General features: G+C 41.6%; 1 protein-coding gene across 1 annotated transcript in view; it reads left to right on the forward strand.

The window, feature by feature from the left end:
- Positions 1 to 266: 266 nt before the first annotated feature.
- Positions 267 to 20,704, forward strand: part of LOC133129550 (SH3-containing GRB2-like protein 3-interacting protein 1) — a 41,724-nt gene continuing 21,286 nt past the window's right edge. Inside the window, exons 1-6 of the mRNA XM_061243721.1 lie at positions 267 to 405; positions 16,685 to 16,748; positions 18,707 to 18,731; positions 19,426 to 19,482; positions 19,940 to 19,997; positions 20,458 to 20,636. Coding sequence (XP_061099705.1) covers positions 396 to 405; positions 16,685 to 16,748; positions 18,707 to 18,731; positions 19,426 to 19,482; positions 19,940 to 19,997; positions 20,458 to 20,636 — 393 coding nt within the window. The 5' untranslated portion in view covers positions 267 to 395. The remainder of the gene's footprint in view (positions 406 to 16,684; positions 16,749 to 18,706; positions 18,732 to 19,425; positions 19,483 to 19,939; positions 19,998 to 20,457; positions 20,637 to 20,704) is intronic.

The following is a 20,704-nucleotide window of genomic DNA, read 5'->3' on the forward strand; positions in this document are numbered from 1 at the left end:
CTCTCTCCCCCTCTCTCTCTCTCTCTCTCTCTCTCTGTCACTCTCTCTCTCCTCTTTGCTTCTGTCCCTCTCACAGCATCCTTCAGTCATGGAGGTTATTGTCGAGTTTGCCTTCCTGGACTAAGACCGCGGCTCTGCCTCGCCCAGCGCCTCTGCGGCCAGGAGCCCTGGGACGGTGGGTCTCGTGCGTGTGCGTGTGCGCGCGTGCCAGGACGTCGGTGCCTAGCGAGCGTTCGTGCGGCTCTGCGTTTCGGGGGAGGGCCAAGGTCGATGTTCAACGCCCGCGGGACGCACACGGAGCTCCATCTCAGCGCCGCCTCGTTGCTAGGGTCTTCCGTTACCCCCGGCTACTGTTTCCAGGCTCCTAGGAGATTGAGGAATGCAAATCTGCAACCATGATGGAAGGTAAGCCGTTCTCTCCTCCCTCCCTCCCCCCCTTCTCTCTCTCTCTCTCTTTCTCTCTCCCTCCCATCTCGCCGGCTCCCCCACGCCCCTCCTAATTCCATCAGCGGCGCACCTATTAGGAGCGCATGAATTCCTGCAACTCGCGTGTCACCCCACTAAAAACAGGCAGTGCTCCTAAACGGCCCCGTGTATGTAAACACAATGGCGCAGCTAATTTCCTCTCTGTCGACCCCCCCCCCCCTCCCCCCTTACATCCACCCATCCGCCCCATCTTTGAGGATTATCTCCATTCATTCCGCTATCGCGCTCACGTCCCGGCTGGGTGTGTTTCCACGGTGATGGGGCGTGGGTCAGGACGCAGCTGCGTGCGTCTGGCGGCCGGATCAGACAGGCCGCCCGGGCGAAAACAGACGGCACGCGCCGGGCTGTGGCGGGGGCCCTGGGAGGAGAGGCTGATGGAAATGAGCCGTCTTCCATTCGGTGGAAAGGAGCTACGGCTCGACTCCAGTGCTGAACGGGAGGGCTCGCACGTTTTCCCTCAGCTGGGATCGTTCTGCTGGCTGGGATTACTCAGTTTCCTTCTGATTTCACCGGTTCATTAAATGTGTAATTTCCTGGTTATGCTTGGGTTGTGCTTTATGCAGCATATTGCGACTGTTAAGATTGTCAGGGTTTGTATGAATGATGCTCTCATCTGTACTACGGTCAACAGTGTCACTGACAGCATAGCCATTTGCTTGAACAGTTTTTGGACCATTTATTACGGTCAAAACAAATGCTATCGTTTGTCATCTCTCCAGACAAGCCTGCTGCTTGGATAAAAAAATAAAAGCTAACATGGTCTTGTGATTTTGTTTCCCTAAAGTATAAGAAAATAAGCGGAATTCATAATATAATGTGTGGATATAGCATATGCAGAAGGTAACATGATTGCGGTTAGAGTAACAGTGCATAATTTGTCCAGTAAAAGTGGGTTGCAAAATGGCAACATCCATGTGCTGAATTACACAGAGTGAGGTCTTGGTCTCTAAGCGACCTCACGTTTGAAGTATATTATTGGAAGGCCATGGGTCACTGGCTGTTGGGAAGGGGTCTTAAATAGGGCAGGGCTTGAAGGTTGAGCGCTGGCAGGCAAACCAGCAGAGGATTTCTTGCTTGAAGTTTTGGGTGATGTGTGGATCCCGGTAAGCAAGAATCTCCTCACAGTGAGTGCTGTTGGAACGGGTTCAGGAGACTGCCTGGTGGACACAAGCCAACCCCCCCTGCTGTCTGCCTGGCTGAACCACGCCCAGGAGGGTCCAACAGACTGATAGACAGAAGGTGTGATTGACAGACAGACAGAGTGAAGGCCCAAAAGTTAGTGTGAACAATGGTTGCTGTTTAGCTACTCAGGGCAGCTGTGCACTTCCTGACTGTTTGGGGGACAGTGGGGAGAATGCAGTTCATCAGTTGCTATGATGAAACCCCGGAGAAAGTGTTTGGTTTCAGGGTCTGGTGTATGAGCTAGCCTCGTAGAGGCTGCTGGTGTTCTACAGTGTGGTCATTTTCCATATGGGTACATATATGAAGAACATTCCTCCTAACCATTCATATGAAAACTCAGGGCTGTTGGGTTTAAAGGTAGTGATGCACCCTAAAGTACATTTTCTAAAAAATACTCATTAGCAAAATGTACACAAGAATATAGTACACTGGACGATAAACATAAAAAAGTAACATGGGGCAAAAGTAAATCATGACATTCAAAACGGTTTGTGCAAATTCTCTCATAACAAGATACCGTAATTGGCACAGCCTCTGAGTTTGCTGGGAGTCATATCCTGTCTTCATGTTCTCCAGCAGGACACTTGAGGGAGTGTCTCCTCAGTTTAGTTTAGGCTGTGACCCACTGAAATGAATGAATGTCAGCTGAATTTGTACTGTAGCACCTGGTGTGTGGAAAGTGTATGCAGGAAATAATGTTGGCCGTGTGTAGCATAATGTGGCATCCTATTGGGAGGCACAGGTACATATCGCACAGTGAGAGATCACGCCCCAGTTCTGTAACCTGTCATTATCATATGCTGAATGTTGGGGCCACATTAGCTCAGTTTGTAAGAGCGATCGTCTGCCAGTCAGAAGGTTGCCGCTTCAATCCCCCACCCCAGGTTTGTCAAAGTGTTCCTGAGTGAGACCCAACCACCAAGCGCTCCCAACAAACTGGTCGATGCCTTGCATAGCAGCCTATCACTGTTGGTGAGGGTGTGAATGAAAGGCCTTAATTGTAAAGCACTTTGGATAAATGCGCTATATACATAAATGCAGTCCATTTAACATATATTTTCATTCAGCATTAAAATGTCTGCTTCAAGGATGCTGCATCGGTTTAACAAAAATGGCATATCTATTTGTTTGTTTTCATTAAAGATGCTTGGTTTTTCTTCACATTTGGATTCATTCATACCGTTGCAGCCTGACAGAACTGATCACGTCTCGTCTGCTCAGTTCCAAAGCCTGATTTACTGTTTTCACCTTACCACCACCACCCACCCACCACATGCATTGTGCCATCTAAATTCATGACACCAACATTTTCCAGAGTGATGCATGTCTCTGTATTTTTCTCCCACTTAAAATTCACAACTGGGAAGGAAGCTGTAACTGCCTTTAGATTGCAATACAGAGACTCTGTCACAAGCGCTGTACAAATAACATTTTGTGAATTTTTCAGGTCAACATTCGCAAATGTCACTGAATTTTATATTCAGGACGAGAAGCTAGGGTTTCCAGCCTGAGAAATCCTGTATGAGTTGACAGCGCGTGCTGTGCAATTGTATAGTGCGTATTTGTGCGCATATGTTATGCATTATTAATAGTTTGCAAATTTTTGATGAATACTGCCTCAAAAACCTACCGTTACCTACCTACTGTATGGTTTCCAGTGAGACTTGGCTATTGCCGATCGCAGAGTAAACAGCACGCTTCTGCTTACTGCATGCCAACAGCATGTTGTCACATAATAAAAGGTTAACAGCCCAGCGTGAAGCATGTCTACTGATCTGATCTGATCTGCGGTCATGTCAACCAGCCCCTACAGAGGAGGTCAACTGTGATCTGCTACGTGGCACAAGCAGTAATTTCGGTTTGGCCACAGAACATAATCACAGCTTTTGCGTTTAATCTGGCCGTCGATCTGGTTCCTGCATCGAGTACGCGTTTGGTTGCTGTGGCAACGTGCGGCACAGGGGATCTATGGCGCGATAAGGGTGGAGGGGCTTGGTTGGCTCGGCGGTGGGTACGGCCGGGGGCCGCATCACTGCTAGCAGGGTCGTCGCGGATCTGAGCCCAATGCTCGTGGCTCCAAGGCCTCTGGTCCAAACGGGGGGAGGGGGTGTTTTAATCTGAAACCCTGCGGGGAGTCTGGAGCCTCCAGGCGTCTGTCTCCTTCCAGCTCATCTCGGGAAGTTCATTTTCAAAGCCACACGAAATCGACCCACGCCCACTTAGACGCTCAGGGGACCTCCCATTGCTCCCGACGAGCTGATTGGTGCCTTGCATGGCAGCCGAATATATACTGTCGCCATTGGTGTGTGAGTGTGTGAATGGGTGAATGAGAAGCATCAATTCTAAAGCGCTTTGGATAAAATATGCAGGACGAGAAGCTAGGGTTTCCAGCCTGAGAAATCCTGTTTGAGTTTACAATGCGTGCAGTGCAATGGTATAGTGTCACCTCTAACATTTGTTTGTGTGCATATGTTATGCATTATTACTAATTTGGTACGCATGAATTCTGCATACAAACCTAGCGTTATGTACCTACTGTATGGTTTCCAACCCAAAATGGATCCACACCTCCTTAGATACGCAGAGGACCCCAATTGTCCCCGATGAGCTGATTTACCTCCCATGATGATGTAACTCTTCCTTGGCCCATCAACTGTACATTGGTAAGGCTCAGTGTCTGTGTGAATAATCCCAACTGAGCTTCTACCCTGTCCCTAACTAAACCTGACACCATGTCCTGTTTGTGGAAATAAGTTACATTTTCAGTTTAATTAAAGCCTTTGCATTTCATTCTCATCCACACTCTTTGTTGGTAGCTGGGTTTTGCTACGGTTTAGGAGTTTGTGTGCTGTCTCATTCTGTAGTGCCCATCTGTTATGGGATGGTTTGTTAACCTCATGGTTTCTTGATAGATCGCCCATAAAGTGTGCACGGTTCTGCTGTCACCCTGACCCATAAGCATAAGCATGCCAATGGCAGGCCAAGCAGGCAAATCTTACCATTTGCCATTACTTTAATACAAGAGCTGCGATGGACAGGGAGAGACTATTTCACCAGTTAAACTGGAGAATGATTAATGTGTCAACTGAGAGAACTCAGATACCAGGGAACCTTTTATCCTCCTCTTTGTGATAAGTGCCACTGGATGTTAAATGACTATACAGTCATTGAAAACTTTGATTTAGCCATATATTCCGTTGACTACCTGGAAGTGGTGTTGGTGAGTCATTAATAGTAATAAATTGATTTAATTGTTGAGGGTTTTTCATCAGGACCAGTGAGAAAATGCAATGCCACTGTCCAAGCATGGGGACACAACCACCATATTGGCCAATTGGCCATATCTTGGATGAGAAATTTTACCTGGTCAGCTTGGTATTCTTAACACTGAACTTCTAGCTGTTGAAGCTGAAACATTTTTACAACAGGTTCTGCTTGGTAACAAATGCTTCTCATGCTATATTACACTAAAGGGCATACTAGTTTTGTTGAACAAGTATTGTTCATGCTTCATGAATGTTCATAAGATTTGAAATCCTGCTGAGAGGTAACCAAACCCATCCCTGCTTAACTTCAACTACAGTATCTGTCAGAATAATATCCCAGGGTGGCATAGCTACAGTGGATGAGGTGTTTGTAGATCGCTTGTAGCCAAGGGCGCAGGGGTGGAAAAACATGGCATTGTGTTATAAGAGGGAACTATAGGTGTGGAGGTGAGATGGGTGGTTGGGCATGGCCACTCATAGTCCCCTGGGAGTGGAGATTAGGCCCGAATCAGCACTGGGGAGAACAGGTGCAGCCAAAGGTGGCACATGATTCAAGGGCCTAGCAGCACATGAGTCAGCCGTTGATGGTATTAGCTTCAAGGTGCATCATGGGGAGGAAAATGGAGACTGTAGAGTAGTTCTGTGATCCTGTTGAGGGATCAATCCAGTAGCTGAACCGTACATTATTTCTCTCCGATTACAGCTCAAATGCTGGCCAACTCATCCCTTCAATGTGAATGAGGAAGTGACATTCATATGAGGCTAACCAATATTGCAGTAGATTTGTTTTACGCATACAGTCTCAGTTTGAGAGTAGCTCTCAGCATCCACGGTGGCAAAATTAAGCTAAAATGCTGCTCTGTAGCACAGGCAAAATCCTGACTGTGCCAAACTGCCACTGCTGACTAATGTAGAGTCCCATGGAGCAAGACACAATTACTCAGAGGGCAGTAAAATACAAATTAGGGCTAAAAATGATTATGAGACGTGTGTTACTTTGGCAGGGTATATTTTAAACAGAATTTAATTATAGATTATGTGTTGTATACTGTAGTCAATATTGAGGATGTAGGCTCAATGGCATGTTTGGAGTTTCCTGCAGTGACTTTATTAGCTAAATATATTCTCCACTGCGAAACCTGCTTTTAATTCCAGAGCCTTCAGAATTAGAATTAGGATCACCTACAGCTTTGGCAATGACTAAATCACAGGTCTCTCACAAAGGCTTAGCATCTGGAGCTTTGCTGTTCACACTTCCAGTCTGCTCTGTGACTCATAAAGACATTTTGCTGGTACAGTATATGATGAATATACCAGTTCCTTAAACCTTATAAAGGAAAACATTACAGACTATTTCTAATGTCGCAAATGAGTCACTGACTTCCTTAGAGTGGACTGTACATCCATTCATTTTGGTATTAGGCAAGTGGAAAATTTGTGCACTAATGCAAGATATAGCAAACATCCGGAGTAGACAGTGGTAATATTCTCCTTTATGTCTAACAGGCGTGCATTGCTTGAACACAGCTGACCTAGTTGTTGATTGGAGTACTCTGGCTGATTATTTGGGGTCGCAGGTGAATGAGTTTAAGGAATTGAACTTAACTTAATTAGCAAGTTGCAGTCAGAAAAGTACCCTTTTTCCCCCAGTGCTGCAGATCGGCAGTTTTTTAAATGCCTTGGTAAAATGGTTTGAAGGGAAGGCTCAAAGCCAGCAGTCCCTGCAGCCTTTCCAAAATGCCACAAGCAGCAGCCTTCTAGACTCCACAGGAAATAGTGACCAGTCCCTGTACATATCTGCCAGGGACTGTTTCCAAGGAATTATTGATCATGGACAAGAGGACTCTTTCATTTCCTGAATGCCCTCCGTGCAGAAAAAAGAGGCTAAATGCTGGGGGAAAATAAACTACATTCTGGAAACTTATTCTGTGGTCTTGATTTTTTATTTTTATCTTTTAATGATTACAAAGGGTGATGACCCAGACTTGAACCACAACAAAACAATGAATCCTGTTTCGGTGTCTAGCATTTTTGTGTTGTTTATTGATCATAATATTTATACAGACATTGGTAGCATTGCAAGCTTCAAGGAGAAAGTACTTCATTTCAATGAAAAGTAGAAACAGAGATATATTGATCTAGCTACCTTGATAACTTGCAGGACCATTGCTAAATCATGCCATGACAATCCACATTCCCCTTAATGTGTGATACTTGTAAACTGGAAGGGCAATCTCAAGATGGTCCAATACAGACAGGCACTATTTCTACATTTTCAATGGCTGTTTGGAGAATGTTATTGTCATAATGTTTACTTGTAGCCAAATACACATTTAATTATAAGCTGGGTTTCTATTTATGATGGAAACAAATGGTTTGTGCATATTCTTTACAGTAGGTGACTATATGTGGGTGATTGTAACTACTTACAATCACCCACATACAATAATAATGCGTGCGCGGCTGATTGTAACTACTTACCGTAACTACTGGTATGTGCAACTCAATTGTAGCTCTCTTGCTGAAGTAGGCAGGTGTGCATGAACCTGCAACAATGGGATTTTCCAGTCTCACCGTGCTGTAGAAGGCTAGTTACTTAAACCAGTCATACACACTGGGAGGCTAAAATGTGGTGTATAACCATTATGTAATCAGCAATGTGTCAGGGAATAGAGACCTGGTGATTATGTAAAACAACAGCTGTTGCCAACAATGTGAAATAACCCCCCACCCAAGTTCAAATTAGCTTGAAGGCATGGAAAAATCTACCTATTCCGCATTCCGGTGTGCTGTGATTTGCAAAAGCAGAGCAAACTGAAAAGCACCATTAACCTGAATTGTTTCGGGAAATATCAAATGGGCAATATGTCAAATGTAAGCAGGCTACTCGGTGATTCTGCTTTGAAGCAGTGCTTTAGCCTTTTGCCATACAGGGACCATTAAAACCGAAAAAAGTTCATATGTGTTGCAAACGAGCATGCCCACACATACAAATAAACAGTAAATATATTGTAGTTGTTGTATTTGCAAGTGTGAGTGGACCACCCATCGAAACAAAATTTGTGTTGCGCTAAAGCTGCTGTTTGTGCTGTGATTTGTGCAGCTACAGTGGCCTGTGAGGACCATAATGCTCTACAGTTCCATGCCAGGGATGGAGGGACATTGGATCAGCTCCAGCTCTGCTTGAGAAAATTGGCAGAGACAAAAGTGTCTCATACTGCCTGCATCAGCAGAAGGGAGCAAAAGCATGGATGGCGGATTATGACTTTGCTTCTGGCAGTAATATGAGATGAGCACTAGCCTGGCATGTATCTGGAATGCTCATCCTCCATAGATAATGTGTAAATAATAATATATATATATTGAACTTGAAAACAATACAGTATGCTAAAATGGTGCCTCCTTGCGTGCTTATATAATGGACTTGTAGTTGAATGACAACTAAAGCCAGACTGAAGGAAGGATGTGAAAATTCAGGCCATCGCAGGTTCAGAATCTGAATCATACAACTGAATCAATTTTAGGAGGCCCCAGAGCCCTGCCTGCAGACGTCTGCCTGGATGAATGTCTGTCTCATATTTATACTGTAGTACAGTATTTCATCAATTCTTAGTCTTAGTTGTGGTGATCACCGTTCTAGATCAGGGGTAGGCAACCCAGGTCCTGGAGTGCTGGAATCAGTCCTGGTTTTTGCTCCATCCAAAACTATAACTACACAGTGTCTGCTGGTTTTTATGGTTTCTTTTCAATCAGCAGCCTATTAAGGCCTTGAGAACAAGGTGCGTGGACTCTTTACCCAATGAAAGACTTTAAAATTCATCTCTCTTGCTGAAACACCAAAAACAAGCAGACCCTGCAGCCCTCCAGGACTGGAGTTTGACATCCCTGACACACAGTATTCATTTTAATGAATCATACTCTAAGAAAAAAGAGTTCTGAAAGTATTATTTTGCTTGATTCCATAGGGGAGCCATTTTTAGTTCTTTATGGAAACCTCTCTCATAGGTGTAAAAACAACCAACCTAATTTTTATAAGCAGGACCCCAGATAAGGTCCTGCTATGGAATCACAGGGTTACTACCGGCACAATTTTTTGAGTGCAGGGTTGATGAATGCTGGTGACCATGGACTGGAGGCCCTCAGCGTTTCACCATTCAGAATATTCAGCCTCAGACTTTTAATCATCCATTGTGATCAAGCTCAGATGGAACAAAAACCAGAAACGTCACTGGCACTCCGGGACCAGGGTTGCCTACCCCTGGTCTAGATTCTGATCTTGTTGATTAGTCATCAGTTGTTTTTTTTATCCTTTGATACCTCCATCCAACTAATCTAAGACAGTGTTTCTCAACTCCAGTCCTTGGGACTTACTTGCCAGAAGTTGTAACCAGGAACTCACACACCTGATTTAACTAATCAAGGGCATTATTGGTTCAGTCATTAAATCAGTTGTGTGAGTTCCTGGTTACAACAAAAACCTTCTGGCAAGTGGCCCATGAAGACTGGAGTTGAGAAACACTGATCTAAGATGCTATAAAAGCACTGTTTTAATGTATAGCCGGAACCTTCTGCTATAACCCTTGCCAGCAAAGTGATGTGCTTGTTTTCATGTTAGCACAGCCATGGCCGTTGACCTATGATAAAGAACAGATGCTTGGGAGGATGTATTGAGTTGACAGAAGAAGGTGGAATTGCCATAATACAGTGGTACTCCACTATGGGAATGTTATAATGCAGGGAGAGTCAGCACTGCAGTGTTAAAACCCAGAGGGGTGTCTAAATTGATTCACTCAGTCCAGAATGATTATCTGAACCAGATAGGTATGGATTTGGCAGGAAATACAGCCTGTAGGCAGTGTTGCTGCCCCGCAGGACCAGAGTTGAGCAGCCTAGTAATCTCTGGCCTTCCAGGATTAAGTTTGGGTGACTCTGCAGTTATTTGTTTTCTATAATATATATCAAATATACACTCACTAAGAACTTTATTAGGAACACCTGTACACCTACTTATTCATGCGATTATCAAATTAGCCAATCGTGTGGCAGCAGTCCAATGCATAAAATCTTGCAGATACAGGTCAGGAGCTTCAGCTAATGTTCACATCAACCATTAGAATGGGGAATAAATATGATCTAAGTGCCTTTGACCGTGGAATGATTAGGAATACCAGACAGGGTGGTTCGAGCATCTCAGACTGCTCAACATCTCAACTGCTAACCTCTTGGGATTTTGCAGAGAATGGTGTGAAAAACAAAAAACATCCAGTGAGCAGCAGTTCTGCGGGCGGAAACGCTTTGTTTATGAGAGAGGAGGGGCCAGACTGGTCAAAGCTGACAGGAAGGTGACAGTAACGCAAATAACCACACATTACAACAGTGGTATGCAGAAGAGCATCTCTGAACACACAGCATGTCAAACCTCTAAGTGGATAGACTTCTGTAGCAAAAGACTTTACAAGTCTAAAAAATAAGCCTAATAAATACCTAACAAAGTGCTTACTGAGTGTATGTTTACTACAGTTGGGAGCATATGCGTTCAGTTCAAAAGCTCAAAAGAAACGATCATGCTGTTAAGAATAGATTAATGTTTTAAGGAGTGTGTAGGCCTATTTGAAGGATTTGTATGGGCTGTGGAGTACAGAAGCAGAAGCCCTGAGTCATAGTCACGTGATCAGTGCACTGTGGGTACAGGCAGCATGGAGCACTGATGGTAATGAGCACAGAGTTAACCCCGCGGGTGCGGTTGCTGCATGTTGGAGTGCATCCCTGCCTCCTGCGCTCTGGATCTTTGTAATGATAATGCAGCACTTGTGCTGCACGCTGAGCTGAGTAACAGGAGTGGATCTTTGAATGCACACAGAGGGACCACTCAAAGTACCATCTGCTGGCTCCTTTTAATATGAGCTTCTCTCGCCCTAATTAGACCAGAGTCTGAATACGCGTGTGGAATCCCATCCCCTTCCTCCGTGACAGATGCAAAAATAAATAAATAAATTGTACAGTCTGCTCTACCCGAGCAAATAGAAATAAAAATAAATAAACATATAAATACGGTGCTCTGGTTTCTAGCACGTGCGTGATATTTTGCGCTCAGCAAATTGAATTGCTTTCAAACCAAATAGCACATTGATTTTCCATATACCTTTTTCACATTATTCAGTTTAAATCTTCTGTTTTCCTCAGTGATCCTTGCCTGGCAAGGCTATTAAAGCTATCTCATAATCACTGTCACAGAGAATGCCAAATTTCAGCAGTTCTACAGTACAGTACAGTAGCTAATATACGAAAGTTGAACTGTTGATTGTATATGATAAGGTCCAGAAAACGTTTACAAGCCTCACAGATTTGTAGCAATGGAATCAATTAGCTTGGACTACTGCCAAATGCAAGCATCTGTTTGCGGTCATTCAGTACACAGCCTCTTCTGGCCTATAATTTCCTCTATCCAGTCCCCCATTCACACAAAATGAAGTTGTCTCATTTGGCTTTTGGTTGTGAACTGCACTATGAGTTAGCAGTCACAGTGCAGATCATGACCAAAAGCCAAATGAGACAAATTCATTTTGTGTGAATGGGGGCTGTAGATATAGACAAGAAGAGGCTGTGTACTGTATGACCACACACAGATGTTAACAGTTATAAAGGTATGTTAATATGACTTTTGATTGCTATCCAGTATATTGTGACCATGTGCAGTCCTCTGTCATATCTGAAAAATGTATTGTTTTGTCGTTTTGTAGTCTGGCTTGTCATCTTACGAGAAATTCACTTGTAATTTGTACATAGGAAACAAAAAGGAAGCAGAGATTTTTATATTGCTTGGAATTGTTTCTCTTCGTGATGTCCCTGGATGTTTAGATTTGTTCAGTAATATATTATATTATATTTAATATATTGCTGTAAATATTTTGACTTTTCACCTGACTGGCCCATAATATACGGATATTTATTTATTTGCCTCTGAGGGAACAAAAAATATGTTGTTAAATATGTGGTTTTATTTTGTGTTACATTAATTGTAACAAAGAATGGAATGCTGTGATCAAGAATGCTCTGAAACGTTTGCTTGTTTATTGAACAGAGCTTTAATAAAGCACCTGCACTTTTAGAAATATAATGTTGTGTGTGGGTGTCAAAATCTATTTTCGGTGGACCGTGGAGTGTCATTTAACAGCCCATCTTTAAACCATAACAGCTCCATAACAGGTCTCCTGTTTATATTTATAAAATAAAACAAAAGTTAAACATGACATAAAATCTATTTGCAGCATGTACAATTTTTCATGCATTTACACCAATTGAAAAGAAATGGGTCTGCTAGTAAGAAAAGATGTGGAATTCGGTGGGATATCTGAAAGGTGCAGATAGAATCAGTAAAACCTTGTGATGCATCAGAGTCTTGCAGCGTGACTCATAACTGACTATAGTGTTACCCGGGTTGGAATGGAGGGTCTCAGCTAGCAGGGCAAACTATGCCTCACTGTTATCTCACCGCTGCTCTGTTGATGAGATGTCTGCGTTCTGTGTGAGCCAGCTGCACATTTCTCTAGTGTAGAAACTTGAGCAGCATAGCTGGCAGACTGCAGTGTGGAAATGCAACAGAATATCTGAATGAATTCAGATATTTCAGAGCATGCGTGCTACTGTGTGGCCCTCCCTAATTTTAATTGGCCACGGATGATGCTAACGCATTCCACCGGCCATCGCAAATGATGGGGAAAATCAGAGGAAATAAAAATAAATGACCCAGCACTTGTAGCACAGACAGTAAATGTTTATACATTGAAACTCGTTAGATTGTGATTTAATGCTGTCTGTAAACAGCATAACAGCGTGCTCTACTCTTGTCAGGGCACTGGGTATTGGAGCTCAGGCAAATGTTTGTGTCAATGTGATTTCGGTTGAAAAAATTAAATTAGTTTGTGTTGGAGACAGGGGAGCTCGTATCGTATGGATGGGGAAGAGGGCAGAAGGAAGAGAACCTACGGCGGAGCTTGGCTGTGTTGTAAATGTTGTTTGTGTAAATGTTTCAGATTAGGGCTTCCTGTTTTTATCGCGCTTACAGCGAGGGCACCCTTGCTAAGTCTCAGTGACGCATGGTCAAGCGTCACAGTTCAACGGGTTCAAGTCGCGAGCGGCGATTGCTGTTTATCGTATTCTCTACAGTTAAATAGCATACAAGTTCCTTCCTGCAGTCACCTCTGCTTAAATGGGAACACGGGTAGGTGTATCAATTCTGCAACCGAAGCAGTAAAGAAATTTCACTTTCCCCGAACGACTGCCAACTAAACAAATCGAAGCACAGCTTCTCAAGTCACGCAATTGTGCTGCTGGTCAATCAATGCAAACAAAATAATGCATGTGTTCTTTTTGAAGAAGAAAACTATAATTTTCTGGAGACCCTGCAGCTTGGTCTGTATTCATAAAGTCGTTAGAAACACACGTGATTGGTAATTTGTTGGATAAGTGCACCGGGTTTGTTTATAATTCCCTTTGAAAATACAATACTGTGCTAAAGTCTTGGGCACGTGAAAAAAATCCTGCTAAGCGAAAATGCCGTCAAAAATGTTTCTAAATACTGAAAAAATTACTGCAAAGAGCCGCCCCCTTTTTATGATTTCAAATTAGAATTTCGAGTTCAAACACAAGATGATTCTGATGAAAACAATAAAGAGAATTAAATCGGGATCTGCTATGCATGAAAACACCCTCTGGGCAAGATTATAATCGATTTCCCTCCAGTGCTTAATTCAGGATTAGTAGAAACAGATTAATATTTCAATTTCAGTTACTTGGGTCATTTAATGAGGTATTCAAGCTAAGTTTAACCACAAGCCCTTATCAAACAAAAACAATATAATGCAGATTCAGATTTGTATTTATTTATTTATTTATTTAAATATAGTTTTTTTTCTTCTTCCATGAGTCCTTTACATTGCTGTCATTGTAACAAAATGTGATAAGTACAGTAAATCTTTACTTTAACAAATATATTTTCCTTTACTATGCTTATGTTAATACCATTAAAATGTATAATTTGAATGCATTTCCAATTCAAATCTGGTAGGATCAGGATTATTCCAGTATTCCAGATAAAAACAACCTTGAGTTCTACCTTCAGTAATCTGAGGAGTTTTTAATTATGATTGGATTGGATTATCTGGGCCGAATCTGGAGCAGAATGATCCTGATCTCTTCTTTCAGTGCTGAGAAAACAAATTAGATGATTTTATCCAATCCAAATGGTGAGATCCAATCCAAAATATTTGAAACAGAAGGCTCTGTTCTTCTGCCCTGGTTAATGTGCTGTTCCAGTTCTGTTACTGTTTTAAAGACCATGAAAATATATTGCATTACTTTTCCATTTTTAATAATACAGCAAGGGAAGTCATTAATGCAAATGTATTCCCCTTTAAAAGTACCTTAATTAGAATAAGCATGCACCCACTTGGTGAACAGGAGCATTGTTCTAGTTTGGACAACTACCTCGAATATGGTTTCAGATTGTTAATCAGTTTTTGTCATATGCAAATTATGAATAAATTAATAAAATGTATATGCTTTGTCATTTCAGCCTTGACATAAACTATGGTTTTGTTAGAATGAACACAAGAATATTCTGGAAAAGTACAGAGTGTGGATTTGACCCAGGTCTGATGCCCACCCAATTATTTTCAGTATGAAAGCTTTTAAACAATTAAATCTCATTGGAGATTTAAATCCAGCTGTTACTTTCATATCCACTAATTATTCTTACATTAACCTACATTGGATAATGATAGATTTTGAATGTACTGGATGCATTGATTTAGATTAACTCTTCAGTATGTAATGTGGTCACTACTGTGCTTTTGACGGGCATGTTTTAATAGCAGCGGAAAACGTTCTTAGTTGAACAAGTGCGTTTTTACTGTTTGCTGAAATTCATGATGAGTATGACAGTGTCATTGGTAATGGGTGCTCTGATAATGGCCCTCCAGAATTGTTTGCTCCTTCTAGTAATATGAGCCAGAATGCTGGATTACATTCACTTTTATCAAAGGTTTTCCATGCACAGTACGGTAATATGAATTATATGGTTTTATTGTGATGTCATGTGCTTTAAAAAGTCCAATATGAATGGGGATAGATTAGGTCAGTTAGATTCTGTTCATACAAATCTGTTAGTAATTATGGCACATATGTGTTTAGTTTTATAAAAAAATGTTTTCATGAAAACAATTATTGAATGATTTTAAATAATGAAACAATTGTACCTCAATTAAAATGATTTTGCTCATATTTCGAGTGTAATATCAAGCTGATAAACAAGAGAGACATTTTCATAAGCTTTTTTGCTCATCTTTGCCTAGGGTGCCAATAAATGTGCAGGGTACTGTAGTGAGGGTAGTGGGTAGAAGGTCGTTTGGCTGTAATTCGTATTTGCACTAGCGCCAGTACCTGGCTTGAAAGCCGCAAGGCAGGAAAAAGACCAGTCCACCCACCGGTATGAGTCACGACACTGATGAGTCATGCAGAGCATGCTAAATTAGCATGCCGGCATTACACATTATGTGTCACTCCAGAAATGGTCTGTAAGAGGTTGCCTGTTAAGACTGGGAGCTCAGGGCCTTTTCTCTTTCCTATTTCTTCCCTTTTTTTCTTATTTTCTATTTAGAATTATAGTTCACAAAAATGAGGGAAGAAACAGAAAACAATTTAAGCGCAAACTGTGATAAACGTACGGACATGGACAGATGTAGAATGGTAGGGGTACAGGACAAAGCTAACTGCGGTGTGTGTCTTATTGGAGTGTGAGGGTGCATGTTTTTCATAGAAACAACAGAAAGAAATGACACGATGAATGAAAATAAACAAAAAGGCGGTACAAAAGCGCACCACCGTTTAAGTGCTCTGGAGCTGTCCATACTACCATGGTAGTGAGCAGTGTAGACAAGAACCTGGCTGGAGTTCTGATGTGCAGCGCACAGGGCCTGGGAACTAGGCTATACATTGAAACCCAAACAATGCTGGTAGGAGAGGTGGCGGGGATGATTGTACTTGAAACACATGCCATGTTTAATTGAGATTTTGTGGTTTTTTTATGTGGTGTTCTGAACATTCCTTGGCAGGATGAATATAGTAATTATAGAGAGCTTTTTAGTACCTTTCTCACATCTTATTTTCCATTTATACTTATTGATATTTCAGAATAGACCGTCAATTCACAAGAACGGTCATAAGCACTTTACAAATTCACGTTGCACTATGCTTAAATATAGATTCCTGAGATTATCATATAGCATATTATTAACATAAATGACCTTGATACTGTATAGTGTAATGTATACCACATATCCATTAAATAATAACACTTTAATTAAAATGATGTATTAACACCCTTTGAAGGCTTTGGGATAGACACTGGGCTCAACAAAATGCACTGCTTGAGGACAGTTTGCATTCAATACAATATGCCACTGGTGAAGCCTGTGTCTGTCTGCTAAGCATTCAGCAGGCATAGACATGCATATATTCAGAATACTTATGAAGCCTACATAAGCTAGCACCCCCTAAAACAGAATTTAGACTATATGCAGGGCAAAATGTAAAAGAAAGTTTAAGGGAGGTGGCACTCTGTAAGAACTGTGTGTGTGTGTGTGTGTGTGTATGTGTGTCTCTGTGCCTGTATCTGTGTGTGTGTGTATGTGTATCAATACAGTAGATGACATGAGAATGCACTGTTCAGTTTGTCTGTTCTCCTCCCATAGGACTGAAAAAACGTACCAGGAAGGCCTTCGGGATACGGAAGAAAGAAAAGGACACTGACTCCACGTAGGTTTGCAGTAGGCATTCAGCAGAAGGGCATGGGAAATGTGGAAATGAAGCAGTGTTGTGAGGACTGTTGAGTCTGGTTAAGGTCCACAGCTGTTAGCAACATGCAGTGGATGGAGCTTCTAGTGACACAATGTAAAACGATCGTACCTTGGTGAGCGCAAAAACTGTTTTCTACCCTCCAGGTTAGACATAGGTTGCGTCTCTGTACACTACTGTAATAATGCACAAGTGAGATGTTCAAAAACTGGCAAAAACGTCTTCTACTCAAAGACTTAGACCACTGGTCATGCTAAATATTTATTTATAAGATGTATTTATTTACAATGTCCTAATAATACTGTTCCCCACATTTGTAGGCCATGATGAGATTAGTTTGAGAGATTTTACGATACCCGTAAATCCTCAAATTGTGTCCGGGGTCTGTTATTTACTTAGGCTGCACAAAGCACAGGCCTTTATTTGGGGCAGGCTTGTATTCGAGGCAGGCCTTTTTTTCTTATTAGGCTTCTGTTGTAGAATTTTGTTCTTAGAAATAAAGTAAAAGGCTACACTTAAAGTGGGCCAACACTGTTCAACACTTCCTGTAACCGTTCAGAAATCAATTAGTGTAGGCTAATCAGGAAACACCGTTTGGTAAGTCATAGTGTCAGTCTTAACAGACTTATTTGTCTTATTTTTATTGCAAATATTCTCAAACACAATAAATCACATACAAGTCCAGAATCCATAAAATAACAACTTGCCAGACACGCCTTCATGAACAATAACAAATTAGCGTAGATAACAGCAAGTTAAGGATCTTTTTTCCTAAAGTGCATTTTATTGTGAGACATGCGTTTCGTTTGGAGCAGCGTAGGCTATCAAAAGATTTTCGCTTTGGTTTGGGATTTAATTTACTTTTGGACTGTTTGATTCTATTGCTAAATGTTGGGACTGATGGGCACTGAAATGTGGGGGGTATTTCATGGTTCACTTTTCATTCATTCATTGAATGTGCGCTGTGTTGTAAATACATGGAAACCTTATTGCGTAGCCAAGTAGCCTAAATTGAGTTCATTTCTAATTTTGCCTGATTTACTTTTTATTGAATTCGTAAGCTGGAATGCCTTGTGGCAACAATTGTGTTTAAATGTATACTGCTTCAGCCTTTGGCAAGCTACTTAGAAGCGGGCGGCAAGCGACTGGTAGCTTGAGAGCAACATGTTGGAGACCCATGGTGTAGGACAACGACTTTTCATTGGCAACAGTATTAAACCAACCAACAATATAAAATATTAAGAAGAGTTCTTTTATTTAATTGAGTTAAATCGAAACAATGTCTTCTAGTGATCATGGACTGATAGCCCTACTTGTAGGCAATATTACCCCGGCTTGTATTTGGGGGCCGGCCTTTATTTTCCCGAATCGGCCAGGCCCCCGGCTATTATCCGAGGCCCGGCTTGAAATAGAATCCCGGACACAATTTGAGGATTTACTGTATTCAGCATTGCAAGAGACCGGTTCAAAGCTTATTTTGGAACAAATTCAGGAATACATTACACAATTCAAGATTCATCTCCATGATAATAAGGAAAGGAATGAGTTCTGTGATGCAAACTGACATCGTTCTCCTTCTATTCTTTGGCAAGTACTGTATTTTGGGTGCTGACATCTGCCAACAGCACTATTTATCTTCTTTTTTATTTATTCATTAGCTATTGTTTCTCCGGGGAGTGCATACGTAGGAGCCAGTTCGACTTGCTAGGAGTGACTGGCTGCAATAGGATCCAGACTGAGTCTGTGTGTAGGTGCCATTGTGGTTACGGAGAGACCTAACGACAGAGGTGCTCTAAGCCTCTATGCCAGATTGCATCATAGTCCACTGTTGTTTAAAAATATCTCTCTTTCTCTCTCTCCCTCTCTTTCTCTCTCTCCCTCTCTCTCCCTCTCTCTCTCTCTCTCCATCTGTGCATCAGGGGATCTCCGGATAAAGATGGTGGCGTAAGTATGAGCGTGGGCAAGTTTGATTATTGTGTTGCCTACACACGTTTTTTCATTACATTGCCATATTTGATCAGCCATCTTATAAGGATGTTGAATGTAACCATGGTAATTACTAACTGGTCCTGTGATTCAGATTTTGTGTAATTTTCCCCAAGAAAGCTGATTCACAAGATATTTGTAAAAGAAAAAAAAAGATTACCGTATACAGAGGTTTAAAGGTACAATAGGTAAATGGTCAAGAGGAATTACAGCAACAGACAGCTCAAACCACGACACTGTTTAACCCTCCCCCTTCTCTGTGAATGCGCTGACATTGAAACGCCATTGGCTGTGGCAATTAGAACCAATTTTCAACCTATGAGCTTGCATTATAGTGCAGCTGTACGATGTTTTGGAACAGAGTGCCGGCCCGTCAACCGCATATTTTGAAACCTGAATTTAAGGACTATAAACACAGGCAGGGGGTGAGTGAACATGTCAGTGAGCCATTTTCAATGATAGGAAGGGATTTACAATGGTCTTGTAACAATGTTTTAACACACAAATCTTCCCTATTGTACCTTTAACATACTGAAGATAATAGACCGTATATAGACCCTTCTGATAAAGGGAGAGAAAACAGTTACTGCATCATTGTGCACTGGAGGTTTACTGCTTACTGTGGTGTAATTGTTTGTTTAATGAAACCTAGAAAAAAGCCAATGGGGCCCCAAATGGATTCTATGGAGAAATTGACTGGGATCGATATGTAAGTATTTATTACTATGTAACAAGATGTACAAATATTATTCGATTAAATATTTATAATATAATTATATCAAAGTAATACTATTATCATTCTGTGATAAGTTCATCAATTCAGCACTAAATCACTCTGAGTTTGTTCTTCAGTAAGAATATGAGTCGCAATCATTTCTCTGCATGTCTAAAGCAGTATATTGTTGTCCTTATTTAAATAAGTGTGAACTGAAAGGAAATATGGAATTGTAATGCACTCGATGTGGATACAGATGTAATTCCCAAAGGCACTGTGACACGCCAGAACTGTAGGAGTTAAAGTGCAGTAAATTCAAACGGAAGCTCTCTGGGTGTGAAGAAGCTGCAGTTGTGTGAAGCGATGGGTTTGTGGCTGTGGTGCTCTGTGGAGCGGGCCCTGACCTTGTGTGTAATGCGATGTGATTGCTGACCTTTCCCTCTTTCTCCAGAACTCGCCTGAGGTGGATGATGAAGGATACAGCATCAGACCAGAGGACGAAGGGGAAAATATCCTTCCATTGCTAAATGCTTCTCAGCGGCCTTTGTTTCTCTCATTTAATGTTTTTAATACCACAATATAATTTCACTTTTTTTATTGCATATGTCTGTGAATTCATTTGTTATGGTTGTATTCTATTTTATTATTCTGTTGGTGTGTACTCTTGTTTCAACAACTCTTTGCTGCGTTTGTTTTTAATGTGAAATTGTATGCAGTTCTCACATTTCAAGAGAAAACAGGTGTTCTATTTGAACAAAGCTGAACTGAATAGCATGTAATATAAATAAATGTTATCGTGGTATTCAGAATTCTAAAACTTGGTATCTTAAAACTATGATATCTACAGAAGGAACTCTAAACCCTGTAATTAGAGAATTTTGTGGGTTGAACATTGTGTGTGGGAGTCTCAAGACAGCTATAGGGAGGATATGTTACCATATAGCATTTTTTCCTTTAACCATTATGCACCTGCTCCCAAAACCAAGCACTTTTACTCATCCAGTGAATCTGAAGAAGAGGAGGACCACAGGAAAAAGTTCAAAATCAAGATCAAACCGTTGACTGCAGACAGTGGTAGTGTCACAGTCCCCTCGATGGATGAGCTGAAAGCGTCCATAGGAAACATCGCCTTGTCCCCCTCGCCGCTGGTGAGTGGCTTACATTACAGAAATACATACCTTTCATTAGGTATTTATTTTTTAGACCTGTCCACTTA

Source organism: Conger conger, chromosome 5 (assembly GCF_963514075.1).
Source record: "Conger conger chromosome 5, fConCon1.1, whole genome shotgun sequence".
Classification (NCBI taxonomy): Eukaryota; Metazoa; Chordata; class Actinopteri; order Anguilliformes; family Congridae; genus Conger; species Conger conger.